The sequence below is a fragment of the Rhinoderma darwinii genome, chromosome 5 (genome assembly GCF_050947455.1).
Source record: "Rhinoderma darwinii isolate aRhiDar2 chromosome 5, aRhiDar2.hap1, whole genome shotgun sequence".
Classification (NCBI taxonomy): domain Eukaryota; kingdom Metazoa; phylum Chordata; class Amphibia; order Anura; family Rhinodermatidae; genus Rhinoderma; species Rhinoderma darwinii.
Genome location: NC_134691.1, coordinates 215422922 through 215438828, shown reverse-complemented (window position 1 = coordinate 215438828; position 15907 = coordinate 215422922). Strand labels below are relative to the sequence as shown.

The following is a 15907-nucleotide window of genomic DNA, read 5'->3' as shown; positions in this document are numbered from 1 at the left end:
CCCTATAGTGCTCCACTGAAAGCCCACCCCTGTATATAGCCCCCCTGTAGATATAGCCCACCCCTGTATATAGTGCTCCACATATAGTCCACCCCTGTATATAGTGTTTCACAGATAGCCCACCCCTGTATATAGCCCCCCTGTACATATAGTCCAACCCTGTATATAGTGCTCCACTAGATAGTCCACCCCTGTATATAGTGCTCCACAGATAGCCCACACCTGTATATAGTATACCGGACGTCCATGCTGGAAGCAGATGGCTTTGGCCATGGAATAGCGGTCAAGCTGTAGTTCGGCAGCACGGCCGCTATGCAATGTACGCAGCCAACTGCTTCCGGCTCTGTACATTGCATACTGTGCAATAATATCCGGTGCCCGCAGGCAGTCAGAGCAGCTGTTCGGTGCAGGTGTCGGACCCGCACCGATGATATACTGATCCGGTGGATAGGTCATCACTTGTCATGTAGTGGACAACTCCTTTAACATTTAGCTCTTGATTTTCCTAGAATACTGTGAACATTAGAAGTTAATACATTGTAACACGATTTCATTAGTTATGTGGGGCTGATAGCATACGTGACTCTGCTGACCTTTAGCTATTGTGTAAAATGTACCATTACACTGACTGTGATCTTCACAGTTTTTCTGTACTGTGTTTGAACAGTTCTACACAAGTATCCTGCTTGTGTTAGACATTGAAATAAGCATTATTTTTCTTCAAATGGTTACAGCAAAAGCTTAATGCAGTGAAGATTAAGGTATCCTTTCCTTAGGGCTAATATTTGCTTTCCCCGAGGAATTGTTAACGTTGCAATATTGCACATTTTGGTGCGCTCTTGCCTCGCTTTGCTTTTTTGTTAGTGCATCATGCACTTTTATTCAGCATCATCATAGCTTTTAAATGTAATGGACCACATTACCTAATAGGACAAGTACCCATCAAAAGCATTTTTGCGCTAATGCACATTATCTGACATATTTCTCTATTTAAAGATCCTAAATAGCCTTATAATCTGAGCTTGCAATACACTGAAAGCAAGCTATACCTTTCCTTATCCTTTTAACTAGCAGCTTCAAACTTACCATACATTAATAGGTTTTGGAAGTGGAGAAAAATGCAGAAGAAACGTATTTATTATGTGGTTACTCTGAGGCGTCTCTAGTGATCCATATATTTCAGGCCTGTTTATTGGCTTGCCTTCCCTAATAGTTTTGTTTCAAAATCGGCTATTTTAAGGGGACAGGAAATAGAGATGGTGTTTGCTGCAAAATGTTTTATGCAAAATAAAGTTTTTATTAAGCAGACTTAAATTATGACAGATGCCTGATGATAATGGACTGTGCCATCTTATGCAACCTCAACCTCTTTAGGACGTGGTCCACTTTGAACCTTGGGATGCAGCCCTATTTTTTAAATCTGACATGTCACTTTATGTGGTTATAAATTTGGAATGCTTTTACTGAGGCTACATTCACACAACGTTTTCAGAACAATGAAGTTCTATGGGTGTATTCAAGGGCCGTGAAAAAAAAATGGAACATGTTTTATTTTTGTCTATTTTTACGGCCCGTAGGCCCCCATAGAAGACAATGGATCAGTTTTTAATACCTGTTAAAGGGCTTGTCCAGTCCCTAAAAATTGATGGCCCATACTCAGGATAGTCTATCCGTATTTGATTGTCCGGGGTCTGACTGCCGGGACCCCCGTGGATCAGCCGTTTTGATGGGGCAGCAGCGCTCGTACATCCCCACCCCTTGACGCATTATCACGTACATGTACGTGCTAAGTGTCATAGGGAAGTATGGAGGCCACTCACGGGCTGAGCGCCCTCCATACCTTGCGGGTGTCAGCAGTGTTTTACAGCTGACAGCCCAGACTAACGGCCGGGAACAGCAATCTGGCTGTTCCTGGCCATTAATCCCCTCAAATGCTGCGGTCAATGGTGACCGCAGCATCTGAAGCGATGAAAAGGGGGGGGGGCGGACCCCTCCGACAGCTCATCAGTGCCCCCACACAGTGCCGGTGGTTATCATGGCAGCCCAGGGGCCTAATGAAGTGCCCAAAGGTCTGCCTTTTGTCTTTTTTGTCTGCCTCTGTTAAGCCGTGTCTCTGTATTGCAGTATATTGTACCAGCGATCTAACGATTCAAGTCCCCTAGGGGGACTAATAAATGGTGTAAAATAAAAAGTTTGAATAACGTTATTAGTAGTGAAAATAAATTAAATATTAAGACTTTAAAAAGCCACCATTTTTTGAGTAATGTAAAAAATATACAAAATTGGTATCGCTGCGTCCGTAAAAGTCTGAACTATTACAATATACCGTTATTTATCTCGCACAGTGAACGCAGTAAAAAACAAAAAATTTAAATCGACAAAAATTGCTTTTTTTTTTTCACCTTAAAAGTAATAAAAAGTGATCAGAAAGTTGTACTTACCAAAAAATGGTACCAGTAAAAACTGCAAAAAATAAGCCCTCACACCGATCAATCCATGGAAAAATAAGGTGGTTATGGCTGTCAGAATGTGGTGAAACAAAACCATTTTTTATTTTTTTTTAACAAAAAGGTATTTTTTTTTTTTTAAAGGGAATGTGACGCTAGAAAAAATTTTATATTTTTTTTTAGTTAAACAATTAGTGTATAGGTGAATAAACCAGTGGCGTAACTACCGCCGTAGCAGCAGTAGCGGCTGCTACGGGGCCCGCGGCATGAGGGGGCCCGTGTCGCCCGCCGGCACGGGCCCCCACCATGGCCCGAGGCTCCGCTAGCAGCCGCTATGGCTGCTACAGCGGGACGCCACTGAACAGTACGGCAGAGCAGGGAGGTATCTCCCTGCTCTGCCATTAAGCAAAAGACATGTATCCCCTATCCACAGGATAGGGGATACATGTATGATCATTGGCAGCGATAGGGAGAACGGGGGACTGAAAGTCCCCTGAAGTTCTCCATCACAAACCTCGGACATCCGGGGTCTGTGTGCATGCGTGCGCTTGTGCGCATGCGTGACCAGCGCTCCATTCATTTCTACAGAGCTGCGCAGACGCCGGAAGTCAGAGGTTAGTCATGGAGAACTTCAGGGGGACTTTCGGTCCCCCGTTCTCCCTATCGCTGCCAGCGATCACACATGTATCCCCTATCCTGTGAATATCCTGTGGATAGGGGATACATGTCTTTTATTAGGACACACTGTAGGTCGCATTTTTTTTGGAGGGGGGATGCTGTATGGCGTTCCCTACAGGGGGGGGGGCTGTATGGCGTTCCCTACAGGGGGGGTACACTGTATGGCGTTCCCTACAGGGGGGGGGACACTGTATGGCGTTCCCTACAGGGGGGACGACGCTGTATGGCGTTCCCTACAGGGGGGGGATGTATGGCGTTCCCTACAGGGGGGGCTGTATGGCGTTCCCTACAGGGGGGGGGGCTGTATGGCGTTCCCTACAGGGGGGGGCTGTATGGCGTTCCCTACAGGGGGGGGCTGTATGGCGTTCCCTACAGGGGGGTCTGTATGGCGTTCCCTACAGGGGGGGCTGTATGGCGTTCTCTACAGACCCCCCTGTAGGGAACGCCATACAGACTCCCTGTAGGTAACGCCAGACAGCCCCCTCTGTAGGGAACGACATACAGCCCCCCCCCCCGTAGATAACGCCATACAGTCCCCCCTCTAGATAACGCCATACAGCCCCCTCTGTAGATAGCGCCATACAGTTCCCCCTGTAGATAGCGCCTTTCAGTCCCCCTGTAGATAGCGCCATACAGCCCCCCCCTGTAGATAACGCCATACAGCCCCCCCCTGTAGGGAACGCCATACAGCCCCCCCCTGTAGGGAACGCCATACAGCCCCCCCTGTAGGGAACGCCATACAGTCCCCCCCTGTAGGGAACGCCATACAGTCCCCCCGTAGATAACGCCATACAGTCCCCCCGTAGATAACGCCATACAGTCCCCCCGTAGATAACGCCATACAGTCCCCCCGTAGATAACGCCATACAGTCCCCCCGTAGATAACGCCATACAGTCCCCCCGTAGATAACGCCATACAGTCCCCCCGTAGATAACGCCATACAGTCCCCCCGTAGATAACGCCATACAGTCCCCCCGTAGATAACGCCATACAGTCCCCCCGTAGATAACGCCATACAGTCCCCCCGTAGATAACGCCATACAGTCCCCCCGTAGATAACGCCATACAGTCCCCCCGTAGATAACGCCATACAGTCCCCCCGTAGATAACGCCATACAGTCCCCCCGTAGATAACGCCATACAGTCCCCCCGTAGATAACGCCATACAGTCCCCCCGTAGATAACGCCATACAGTCCCCCCGTAGATAACGCCATACAGTCCCCCCGTAGATAACCCCATACAGTCCCCCCGTAGATAACCCCATACAGTCCCCCCGTAGATAACCCCATACAGTCCCCCCGTAGATAACGCCATACAGTCCCCCCGTAGATAACGCCATACAGTCCCCCCGTAGATAACGCCATACAGTCCCCCCGTAGATAACGCCATACAGTCCCCCCGTAGATAACGCCATACAGTCCCCCCGTAGATAACGCCATACAGTCCCCCCGTAGATAACGCCATACAGTCCCCCCGTAGATAACGCCATACAGTCCCACCGTAGATAACGCCATACAGTCCCCCCGTATATAACGCCATACAGCCCCCTCTGTAGATATCTACAAAGGGCTGTATGGCGTTATCTACAGGGGGGCTGTATGGCGTTATCTACAGGGGGGCTGTATGGCGTTATCTACAGGGGGGCTGTATGGCGTTATCTACAGGGGGGCTGTATGGCGTTATCTACAGGGGGCTGTATGGCGTTATCTACAGGGGGGCTGTATGGCGTTATCTACAGGGGGCTGTATGGCGTTATCTACAGGGGGGCTGTATGGCGTTATCTACAGGGGGGCTGTATGGCGTTATCAAAAGGGGGGATTTGTAAAAAAGGCACTATCTACAAGGGGGGGGGTTGTGTGACACCCAGGGGAGGGGGGGCCCCAGTCAAAAGTTTGCTATGGGGCCCAGTCTTTCCTAGTTACGCCCCTGGAATAAACATTGTTCTAATTTTTTTATTTTTTTTCACGAGTGAGGAAATATTATAAATTCGATTCTAATTTATAATATTTCCCAGTGCTGGTCACTAGATGGAGCAATTCCCAAAATTGTAGCATTGCATGTGGTAAAGCAACCACAATGCTTTATGCTGCAAAATTTTAGAAAACTCACTCGCTCTAGTGAGCTCTCAGAATCCCCCCTCCTTTATCCTGGCTAGTGCCGGGAGAAACGAGGGGATTGAACGGTCAAACCTCCTACACTGTGTGTCGCCATTTTTTGAGCTAACACACAGTGTAGTAGGTTTACATACAGTAGTAAACACACACTAAAACACGTACATACACAGAAATAACTTACCTGCTCCAGTTGCCGCCGGTCCGTCCGCTCCGTCTGCTACCGCCGCTCCAAGTGCACAAGTCCGGAAGCCGCGATTGGAAGTAGTTCAACATGCGCCGTTCCCACACAGACGGCGTACAGCATAGTGGATGGAACAGGCCCCGTTCGCATTCACTATGGGACTGTAGCTGCTGTATTCCATGTCTGTATGTGTCGTTAATCGACACATACAGAAATGGAAAAAAAAAATGGCAGCCCCCATAGGGAAGAAAAAGTGAAAAAATAAAAAAAAGTAAAACACAAACACACAAATAAATATAAGTTTTTAATAAAACACTAAAATCAAACAGATGTAAAAAATTTTTTTTTCGTGACACTGTTCCTTTGAAGTAATATATTAAAAAAACACTTTATAAATTTGATATAACCATAATCGTATTGAGCCTCAGAATAAAGTTGTCATCGTTTTTACCGCACGGTGAAAGCCGTAAAAATGAAAACGCAGTTTTTTCCAATTTCAGCATGCAAAGAATTTTATTTTCAGTTTCCCAGTACAATAAATGGTACTTTAAATGGTGCCATTAGAAACTACAACTCCTCCCGCAAACAATAAGCCCTCACACCGCTCCATTGACGGAAAAAAATTAAAAAGTTATGGCTCTTGGAACGCGTGGAGTGAAAAATGAAAACGAAAAATGGCTCGATTCTTAAGGGGGTTAAAGTGTGTGTGTATATATATATATTTTTTTTTTTTTAATTTTATTTAATGGAAGTATTTATTTTGTGTTTTTTTTGTACTGCAGTAGAGGTAGCCGTGGTGATACTTCTGGAGAAGAGTTACTTATCCATCACATTGTATTTAGTTGTATTGAATGGGATTTATATGTTTAGCATATGTGAGTGTCTGAGTATGTAGCTAGCTTCCTTTTTCCCGATTGCAGCACGTTCGGGCAGCCTTTGTTTTCTCAATAGGTAGGTCAAGAACTGCTTCCACTCTCTTGTCAGCATCTTGGTGTAACATTTTATTGCTGTTGATCACTATAAATAGCTTAAGGAAATCTTCATTTTGCTGACCTCTTGAAGAAGGCTCCACATCAGCAAATTTTCTTTCAATGGATACATGAAGAATTACTGGTCACTTGTATCGTATAGTTTTATTATTTCAGAAAAAGCGTCCGCCATAATGTTCCAAACACTTCTTTCCTATCCTGATGTAAATCTGTTGGTTGAGACTCGGTGACTGGGGTTAGAACAAGCATATATCATATGTTTATTTTGATGTTGGTAACCGAAAACCGTATACAATGCGTTGTTACTGCTTATTGCAGTTGGCTATACATACGGTCAGGTCCAGAAGTACTTGGACAGTGACACCATTTTTATTATTTAGCCTCTATACACCACCACAATGGATAAGAAATAAAACAAGGAAGATGTGATTGAAGTGTAGACTCTTTACGTATTTGATTATTTACATAGTGCCTCCATTTTCACTGGCTCAAAAGTAATTGGACAATTGACGGATAAGACGTTTTATGGCCGGATGTGGCCTGTTCCCTCCTTATTTCATGGCAGATTAAGGAGATAAAAGGTCTGGAGTTAATTCCAAGTGTTGAATTTGCATTTCGTAGCTGTTCATGGGAACTCTTCGGCTACATTCACACGAGTGTGACAGATTTACGCGTGCAAAAAACGTGCGTTAATCTGTCCGTGTGTGTTACATTTTGCATCAGTGTGCTTTGCGTTTCATGTGTGTTTCACGCACTTCCAAGCCCTTTTTTTTTTTTCACTGTAATTGATGCGTGAAACACGGACCGCACACGGATGTGCGTCCGTATACTGTCCGTGGCTTTTTCGCCTTTAATGGGCGACTAGGTGCGTGAAAACGCACAAATATAGGACATGCAGTGAGTTTCACGCAACGGACGCTCGCTGTGTGAAAACTCACGCATGTGTGAATAGCCCCATTGAAATCAAAAGGTCCTTGTGCTGTGTGTTGTTTCAACACACAGCACACTGATGAGAATCACGCTCATCTGAATGAGCCCTTAATATGTGGTTCAGAGAAAATGAAGGAGGCCATGATTAGGCTGAAAAAAAAAGTTCAGAGAGATAGCAGGAACTTTTAGAATGGTCAAATCAACAATTTGTTACATCCTTAAAAAGAAGGAATGCACTGGCCAGATCAGCAACACCAAAAGATATATATGGATATTAGGGCTGGGCGATTTTGCCCAAAAAGAAACACTTTAGGCGATTTTTCGATTTGAATCTCTTTTTTTTTTCCTTGAGCTTTTTTTTTCTGTTTATTTAACTCTAGTACGAAGAGATATTTTAATAATTTTTATTTTTTTAATAGAAATAACTTTTTAACATATTTTATAATTATTGTACGTAACTTCACAACTTTTAACCTCTGCAAATCCTTTTTTTTTTCAATCATAAATACAATTGGAAAAATGTATATCTAATTGATTATAACTTCTGTGTTCCCCAGCAGGGAACAGGTTAATAGAATATATTATCAATGATGCACTGCGTGCGCTAACATCCCTCTCTGCCCGTCACCACCTCAGCCGGTCTCTCACATTGCAGGCGAAAGCAGCGTAAAGGAGTTTTTACACAGGACGTTTACGGGCAGACGGTCGTTCGTATAACGCTCGTTGCCAATAATTGCCCTGTGTGAAAAGGGGAACGATCAGCAGATGAACGAGCTCGATCATCTGCTGGTCGTATCGTTTTAAAAAAGTAAAAAATTATCGTTGTTGGCAGCACAACTCCCTGTGCAAACAGCGAGACACTCTGCTGACATGATAATTATGTATGGGGATGAGCGATCGGAGTAACAAACCGCTTGTCCCCAGCCATATCTCCGTGTGACCGGAGCAAACGAGCGACTATCAACGATGTCTCGTTGATCGGCGCTTGCTGCATCGGCCGATTGGCGGTCGGTGTAAAAGGGGCTTAAATTGCAGCAGGGCCAGGCAGATAGCGCCGAATGTGCACTACGGGGAGAGATTACATTATAGTGTCTGAAGTCTGAGCAGGACCCTGTGTAGTACCGGTCCCACGATGGGTTGCTTAATAAATGACATTAAGGCTGGATTCACACGACAGTGAAAAACGGTCCGTGTGTCAGCCGGATTTCCTGGCCGACCATTGTACATGTGAAAGGGACTCCTGGCATCATAGTCGTTTAGGCCAGTGGTCCCCAACCTTTTTTGTACTGAGGACCAGTTTGATGTAAGAAAATTTTTCCATGGACCAGCGGGGCGAGGCGAGGGTGGGTTAGTTCACACATTGCCTAAATTTGGCGTATACCTGTATTATAATACCTGTATTATGCTGCGGAAAATCCACAGCATAGTACAGTAGCAGCAAGTGCAGAATTTTATTCCGCAGCATGACAATTGTATTTGCTTAAACGTTGCTTATTTGTTGCCGGTTTTCCCCATTCAATGGTGAGGTAAAACCCACAAAAAATAGCAGCAGGGGCGTATGCTAAAGGATCATGGGCCCTGATGCAAGAATTCAGCTTGGGGGCCCCCTACCCCTCCCCAACACCACCAGACCCCTGCCCGCGCCGATGCCCAGCTGCCTTGCCCAACAGTCCCTATGGATGCCTCCATAGTATAATGCCCCCATAGTATAATGCTCCCAATTGCTGCCCCATACAATATAACGCTCCCCATAGCTTCCCCCTCCACAGTATAATGCCCTCCATAGCTGCCCCCACAGAATAATGATCCCCATAGCTGCCCCATAGAGTAAAATGTTCCCATAGCTGCCATCATATCACCCCACCTCCCATACCTAGTAAAATGCCCCCATATGTGCCTAATTAAAAATAATAACATAATTACTTACCTATCCCCGTTCCCACGACGGGTGGAGGATCCTTCTCCTCTGGTCTGTGCTGCGTGGGACTCGGCGCAGACAGGCGCAATTACGTCACTACATCGCGCCTGCCTACGCCGATCCGCTCACGGCAGAGTAAATGCTGGGGCAAGGGGCTGTCACTCCTTGCTCCAGCATTTAATTCAACTATCTGCATCCTAAGGATGCAGATGCAGTTGAAACTGGGACCAGCAGCGGTCACATGGGATGAAACCTCATCCAGGAAGACGGACTGGATGGCGTTAGAGGGCCGGTCTCCTGGGATGACTCTTCATCCCATGTGACCACCGCTGCAGCCAATCACAGGCTGCAGCAGTCTCCTGGGATGAAACGTCATCCCAGGAGACCAGCCTGCTAGCAGGCCGGCTAAATGTTCAGCAGTTTTCTGCAGCGGACATTCTTGAAATTCCCTAAAACCACCGGGGCGGATACCAGATACCACAGCCCGGTACCAAATGATCAGTGCTCATGTAGATAGTGCCACATGCCTTGCAGATAGCACCCCCACCCCCTTGGAGATCGCAGCACCCCCTCCCTAGTAGATCACACCCCCACATGTAGATCGTACCCCACCCCCCTTGTAGATCGCTCAGCACCACCCCCATCTTGGAGATCGCACCCCCACCCCTTGTAGATCCGCAAGTGGGGTGGTGGTGGTGCGATCTGCAAGGGGCAGTGGTGGTGCGATCTGCAAGCGGGGTGCTATCTACAGCGGGGCGGTATCTACAGGGCGGTGTGGCTATATATACTCGAAGTCCCTGCTTCCCCACGAAACTGCTGTTCCGTACTGTATAATTTTTGTTCAATACAGAACAGCATTTCCGCAGGGACAGAACCAGGTGCAGCTTGTGCCACTAAAGAATCGATTCAACGATTCTGTTAAAAAACTGAATCGTGAGAGCCCTTGAGGGTGAATGAATCGAATTAATTTGATTAATCAACCAGCCCTAATGTAAATAACATGCTGACACACATGCAATGTACAAGTTTTGTAAGCAATCTTTTTTTTTTTTTTTTTTTTAATTAAATCAATGTGCTATGGGTTTTTAATTGAAATGTATTACTTTTTTTACGATACAGCTTCTATATATCCTCTGTACATAGAAGCTGTATTGTTCTCTCCCAGCCGATTCCATTAGTTCAGCTGAACTGACGTCTTATTTGAGAGCCGGTCCTGTGTGTCTCTAGCGCACAGGATCCAACTAATATTGATCACATCTAAGGCCTCATGCACACGGCCGTGCCCGTAATCGCGGCCCGTGATTGCGGGCACGGCTGGCCGCCGCAGGCTGCATTTTCAGGGCCCAGCTCCCATACAAAGTATGGGAGCACGGCCCGCAAAACGCAATAGATAGAACATGTTCTATCTTTTGCGGTACAGTTCTACGGCACGGACACCTATCCGTAGCGATACGGAAAGGTGTCCGCGGCCAATCGAACCGAACGGGTGCGTAATTGCGGACCGTATTACGGTCCGCAATTACAGAGATTTTTTACGGTCGTGTGCATGGGGCCTTGGTTCACAATGGAGACTCCTATTAAGCAAATGATGGCATAATGCTAGTGTAAGCCGTCAAAAAGTCTGATCAATTGCGATCCTACTGTTGTGACACCCACTGATCGCTAGAACAGAGTGGCGATAAGAAAGAGCTGTTGCTCATCATTATGCCCCTGTTGACTCCACCCTGCTTTTATATGGAGGCCACGTTGTCGACCCATTATGGTCTGTGACCGACCATTTCTTTACTAAAAAAAACAATTTTAAGGGGGTCAAAATATAGTAGTGTCTATTCTGAAAACCGTAAATTACAAAAACGTAAATAAAAAAATTATTATAAAAATTTTTTTTAATTCGTAAAACCTGTCTAGACTTGGAATCTTGAAATTGGTTAAATTGATTAACACATTACAATAAAATCAATAACTTGCTGGTCTTCTTACTAAAATTCCTTTTTTTTCTCTCCTTTCTCCCTAGGAGACGATGTCTCATGAAGAATCCACCGAAGAATCTGAGGTGATTGCTTTATACATTTCTCTCTGTTACTTAGATTCCTTTTAAAATATTAGCAATATTTTGCTGAATAGATCATATATTCTAAATCATTATTGGAAAGATTTTTAAAGGGTTATTCTCAAAAATAAATGGAGAGATGGCAGCTGTTTTCGTAACTTACATAAGAATGAATGGAGAGAGCGCGGACAACTCCCCATTGATGCTCTGCTTGTTTGGGATGGCTCGGAGGTGAGATGGGGGTTGGGTGGCTTCCATTTTGGAGATAGGTGCGGGTCCCACTTATAGCTTGGATAGACCATAAATGTTGAAGTTGGACATACCCCTTTAACAAAGCCAATAATAGCCCTTAGGAATAAGTCCGATTCTAGCACATTGTGATTCCGACTTAATGTTGTTGATCATAATCCGTGTGTGTTAATGTTGTCAGATTGCAGTATGGCGGTCACAAGTTTACAAAGGGCAGACAATTCTTTCTGCAAATTTGGTCTTAAAGGAGTTATCTGGATTATAAAAATTGATGGCTTATCCTCAGGATAGGCTATCAATATTAGATCGGCGGGGGTCCGACTGTTGACACCCATGCCGAACAGCTGTTTGAAGGGGCTTGTACCAGAGCCGCAGCCTATTCTTTGTTTACATGGTTCTTCTTTTTATTTGTACTTTCACGCACCATTACATTCATATTGGCTGTGCGAGGTATTGCACCACTGTCCCATTCGATATTGCTGCAAAGTTTCCAGGGCATTTCATAACATACAGCAGGAATATATAATTTGTCCTGGCTCATGCACAAAATTGTATCTGCGTCCATAGGACACCGATACAACTAAAATGCCTAAACAATGCTGACAAGCAATGGATCATCGGTTCCCTGCACACAGTTTGGCGCTTTTCTTGTGATGCAGGCAGCACGATGACGTCATCGTGCCACAAGAGGCCAGACCTGCATTACTGGATGACCGTGTCTGAACTGGGCAGGTGAATTTGTGGCACCCATCTGCAGAGGGCACTGTGTTGCACTATTTTCAGGGGGCAGGTCTTCTGCCGCAGATCCAATGGTCAGAAATGCCTATGGCAAATCCGACCAGTATTAACATGGCCCTAGTGTTTGTGTTTACCTCGGGCCTTTACATGACGGCAGACCCAGGAAAATCGACCTTCACTATAAATAGTTGGATACTCCTGTTGTAGAGCATGCAGCGGGTTAGAAAATCCAAAGCTTGCCTTAAAATCCATGCTGACTTTTTTTTTTCTTCAGTGTGTGAATGAGGTTCCTGTTGTTGATTTTCAGTGTGGAATTCTATACTGAAAATCTGCAATGTGTGACTCCATGTGTGACCGTATTTATATACTATGTTTCGCTTTTGTCTTGTTTGCGACATGCAGCATGCAGTCTGCTTGTGTTCTGCAGTGAGAATGTCCTCAATATTGCATCATTGATTTCCGGTCATGGTCCGCTTGTTTACAAGTTCTCTGAAGTCTTCCATGGATGTGGATATGTGGCGCTCAATTACCTAACAGCGACCGAGGTCGCAAGCGCCACATATCCATATGCACGGACGTAATCCGTGTCAATCAAGGTCAAATGTATAGACCGAAACTTTAAATCTATTTTTGGATTACTACTTTTCGCTATATGTGAAATAAAATACCACTTATTGCATAATACCTTGGAGTGCTGAGTTCCCATTTTTTTTATACGTTGGTGTGGAAGCCTACTCACGCACCCTTGAAACACGGAGTGCTGCGGGATCAAGAGAAAACCCAACCGTAATAATTTCCGAACATGTTACTGGATTTGCTAGTTTTGCAATTCTCTAATGTAATTAGATTTTGGATCTAAAGGAGGGTACGCTTTACTTTTCAGATCAGTTTGTGTGCTCAGATTTTGAGCTGTACGGAATTGTTTTCTCCGAGTTTTGCAAATAATCTCAGTTTGCACAAGTCCTTGAACTATGTTTGGATCAGTCAAAAAGAAGTTAAATCAAAATGTGGCATATCGGATTTTGAAAGGGAAAGACCTTCATAAATGTATTTTTCTGGTTTGCATGGGTTTTAATAAGTAGAATGGATCTTTGATTCTAGCAGTGATGAGATTTAGGTACCTGGCACATGGGACGGAAATGCTGCAGATTTTCCATGTGGATTCCTGCAAGGAAAATCCACAGTGGAATACAGTACCAGCCATGTGGATGAGATTTGAACATATTTTCCGCACGGAATTCACAGCAGGCTGCAGATTTTTAAATCGTGCTCTTTGTGTTACTGATGTTCACAGTGGATTTTTCCCCTTTTCAGTATAGGAGTGAAATCAGCGATAAAGTCGCCGAAAAATCTGCAAAAATTATGGTGTGTGTAATCTCTGCAACAAATCTGACGTGTATGGGTGCCTTTAGGGGTCTTCTAGGGTACCACACTCACCCACTTTCAGTGATGTCATGAAATTCTATATTTATGTACTGTACTGAAGTCCTTGTGGAAATTATATGGTTTGCAGTAGCCATCAGAGTCCACCAGTGAGCCTCATAATTAACTTTTGTCCTATTGCTTCGAGGCGGAGCCAAGGATCTCCTTTTACGATATGCTGAAATCTATTTAAAAGGAAAATTATGTTGTCATATGTTATGTTGAATTATGTCACTCTGTTTAAAATATGAACATGGGTTTCTCACACTTTTGCGGGGTGTGCTCCGATTTCTACAGTGGAAAGGCCAAAACAAAGATCTGGAGAGATGCTCTGTAAGAGGGTCTCCCTGGAGTCTGGCGGTTCTGGCCATCCATGTATTTAGGGGCGTTGCTAGGGTCTTAAAAGATCAGGGGCACAAGCCCCAAGACATATATTTACTCCCCCCCGCCCCCCCCCCCAAAAAATACATTTTTACATACATATCGGGGATCGCATATCTATAAGACTAAGGCTATGTTCACACAGAGTATTTTGGGGGAGGAATATCTGCCTCAAAATTCAGTTTGAGGCAGATATTCCTCTCCCTGCACGCCGATTTTCACGGCAATTATCTCGCCATTTTCCGCCCGCGGCCATTGAGCGCCGCGGGCATAAAACAGCGAAAAATACGCTTTCTCCTGCCTCCCATTGAAGTCAATGGGAGGTCAGAGGCGGAAGCGCCCGAAGATAGGGCATGTCGCTTCTTTTTCCCGCGAGGCAGTTTTACTGCTCGCGGGAAAAAGACGCCGACGCCTCCCATTGAAATCAATGGGAGGCGTTCTTGGGCCGTTTATGCCGAGTTTTGCGACGCGGTTTCCGCGTCAAAAAACTCGGCAAAATACCCCGTGTGAACATAGCCTAAGGCTCCTATAGCTACGCCGCTGGATAGAATTTGTTGCATTGTCTCAGCAGACCGTATCATACATGTACGGCTTAAATACATGGCCCCAGCAGACCGTATCACACATGATAGACTCCAGGCTCATTCAGATGAGCGTGATTCTCGTCCGTGTGCTGTGCGTTGAAATAACGCACAGCACACAGACTTATTGATATCAGTGGGGCTATTCACACATGCGTGAGTTTTCAGACAGCGAGTGTCCCCTGCGTGAAACTCACTGCATCTCCTATACTGGTGCAAGCAAAGTTCTGTCTTGGGGCTCTAATCAAAGACACCTGTAGAGAGTTCCCCACAAGATGCCCCCTGTATGGTTCCATACACAGTCCCCCTGCCATACATCCTCCTTGTAGACCGTGCCATGCAGTCCCCTGTAGGTAGACTTAGATACAGGGCCCCAGCAGTAAGTATCCTTGTACTAACATATGTTCACCCACACAAAAAAATGTGTGTGTGTGTGTGTGTATGTATGTATGTATGTGTGTGTGTGTATATATATATATATATATATCAGCATATCTATAGCACTACGACCCTATAGGTATGGATAGGATTAGATACATTAGCTCATTAGACTGTATCGCACATGATAGGATTAGATATAGGGCCCAGCTCTCTGATGTTGCTGCTCCAGTGCTGGACCCAGAAAAGGTAAGTATAAGAATTGCTTTGCTTTTGTATGTGTTACTTATTTTTTTTACAGGTTCGGTCGTTGGACTACGTCGGATTTCAGGACTACTTCGACGACCGCTTTTTTTATTCTCAATAAAATGGTTAATGAGGGTTTTGTGGGGGTTTTTATTTCAATAAAATATTTTTTCTATGTCCTTGTTAACACTAACCCCCCATTATTACCCCGTTACCCACCGCCACCAGGGGTACAGGGAGGAGCGGAGTATGATCCAGTAGCCGACCATCTGTAGTGATGGTCGGGTACCGGGGCAACTGCAGGCTGGTATTATTAGGCTGAGAAAGGCCAAAAATAACGGGCCTTCCCACCTTGGTAATGCTAGTCTGCTGCTGCTATGTTGTATCTGGCTAGTTATGAAAAATGGGGACGACGACCACACAACGTTTTTTCCATTTAAGAAAAAAAAAATGATGTGCGGTCCCCCAATTTTTGATTTCTAGCCAGATACAACATAGCGGCAGCAGCCTAGCATTACCAGGGTGGGAAGGCCCACTGTTTTTGGGCTTTCCCAGCCTAATAATACCAGCCTGCGGCCGCCCCAGTAGCCGGCCCTTCCCGGT

General features: G+C 45.3%; 1 protein-coding gene across 2 annotated transcripts in view; it reads left to right on the top strand.

Moving 5' to 3' along the window:
• VPS41 (VPS41 subunit of HOPS complex) overlaps positions 1-15907 on the top strand; it is a 299363-nt gene that overhangs the window by 13098 nt on the left and 270358 nt on the right. For both annotated transcript variants that reach the window (XM_075826930.1, XM_075826929.1), the window contains exon 2: positions 11274-11312. In XM_075826930.1, the coding sequence (XP_075683045.1) occupies positions 11274-11312 (39 nt within the window). The remainder of the gene's footprint in view (positions 1-11273; positions 11313-15907) is intronic.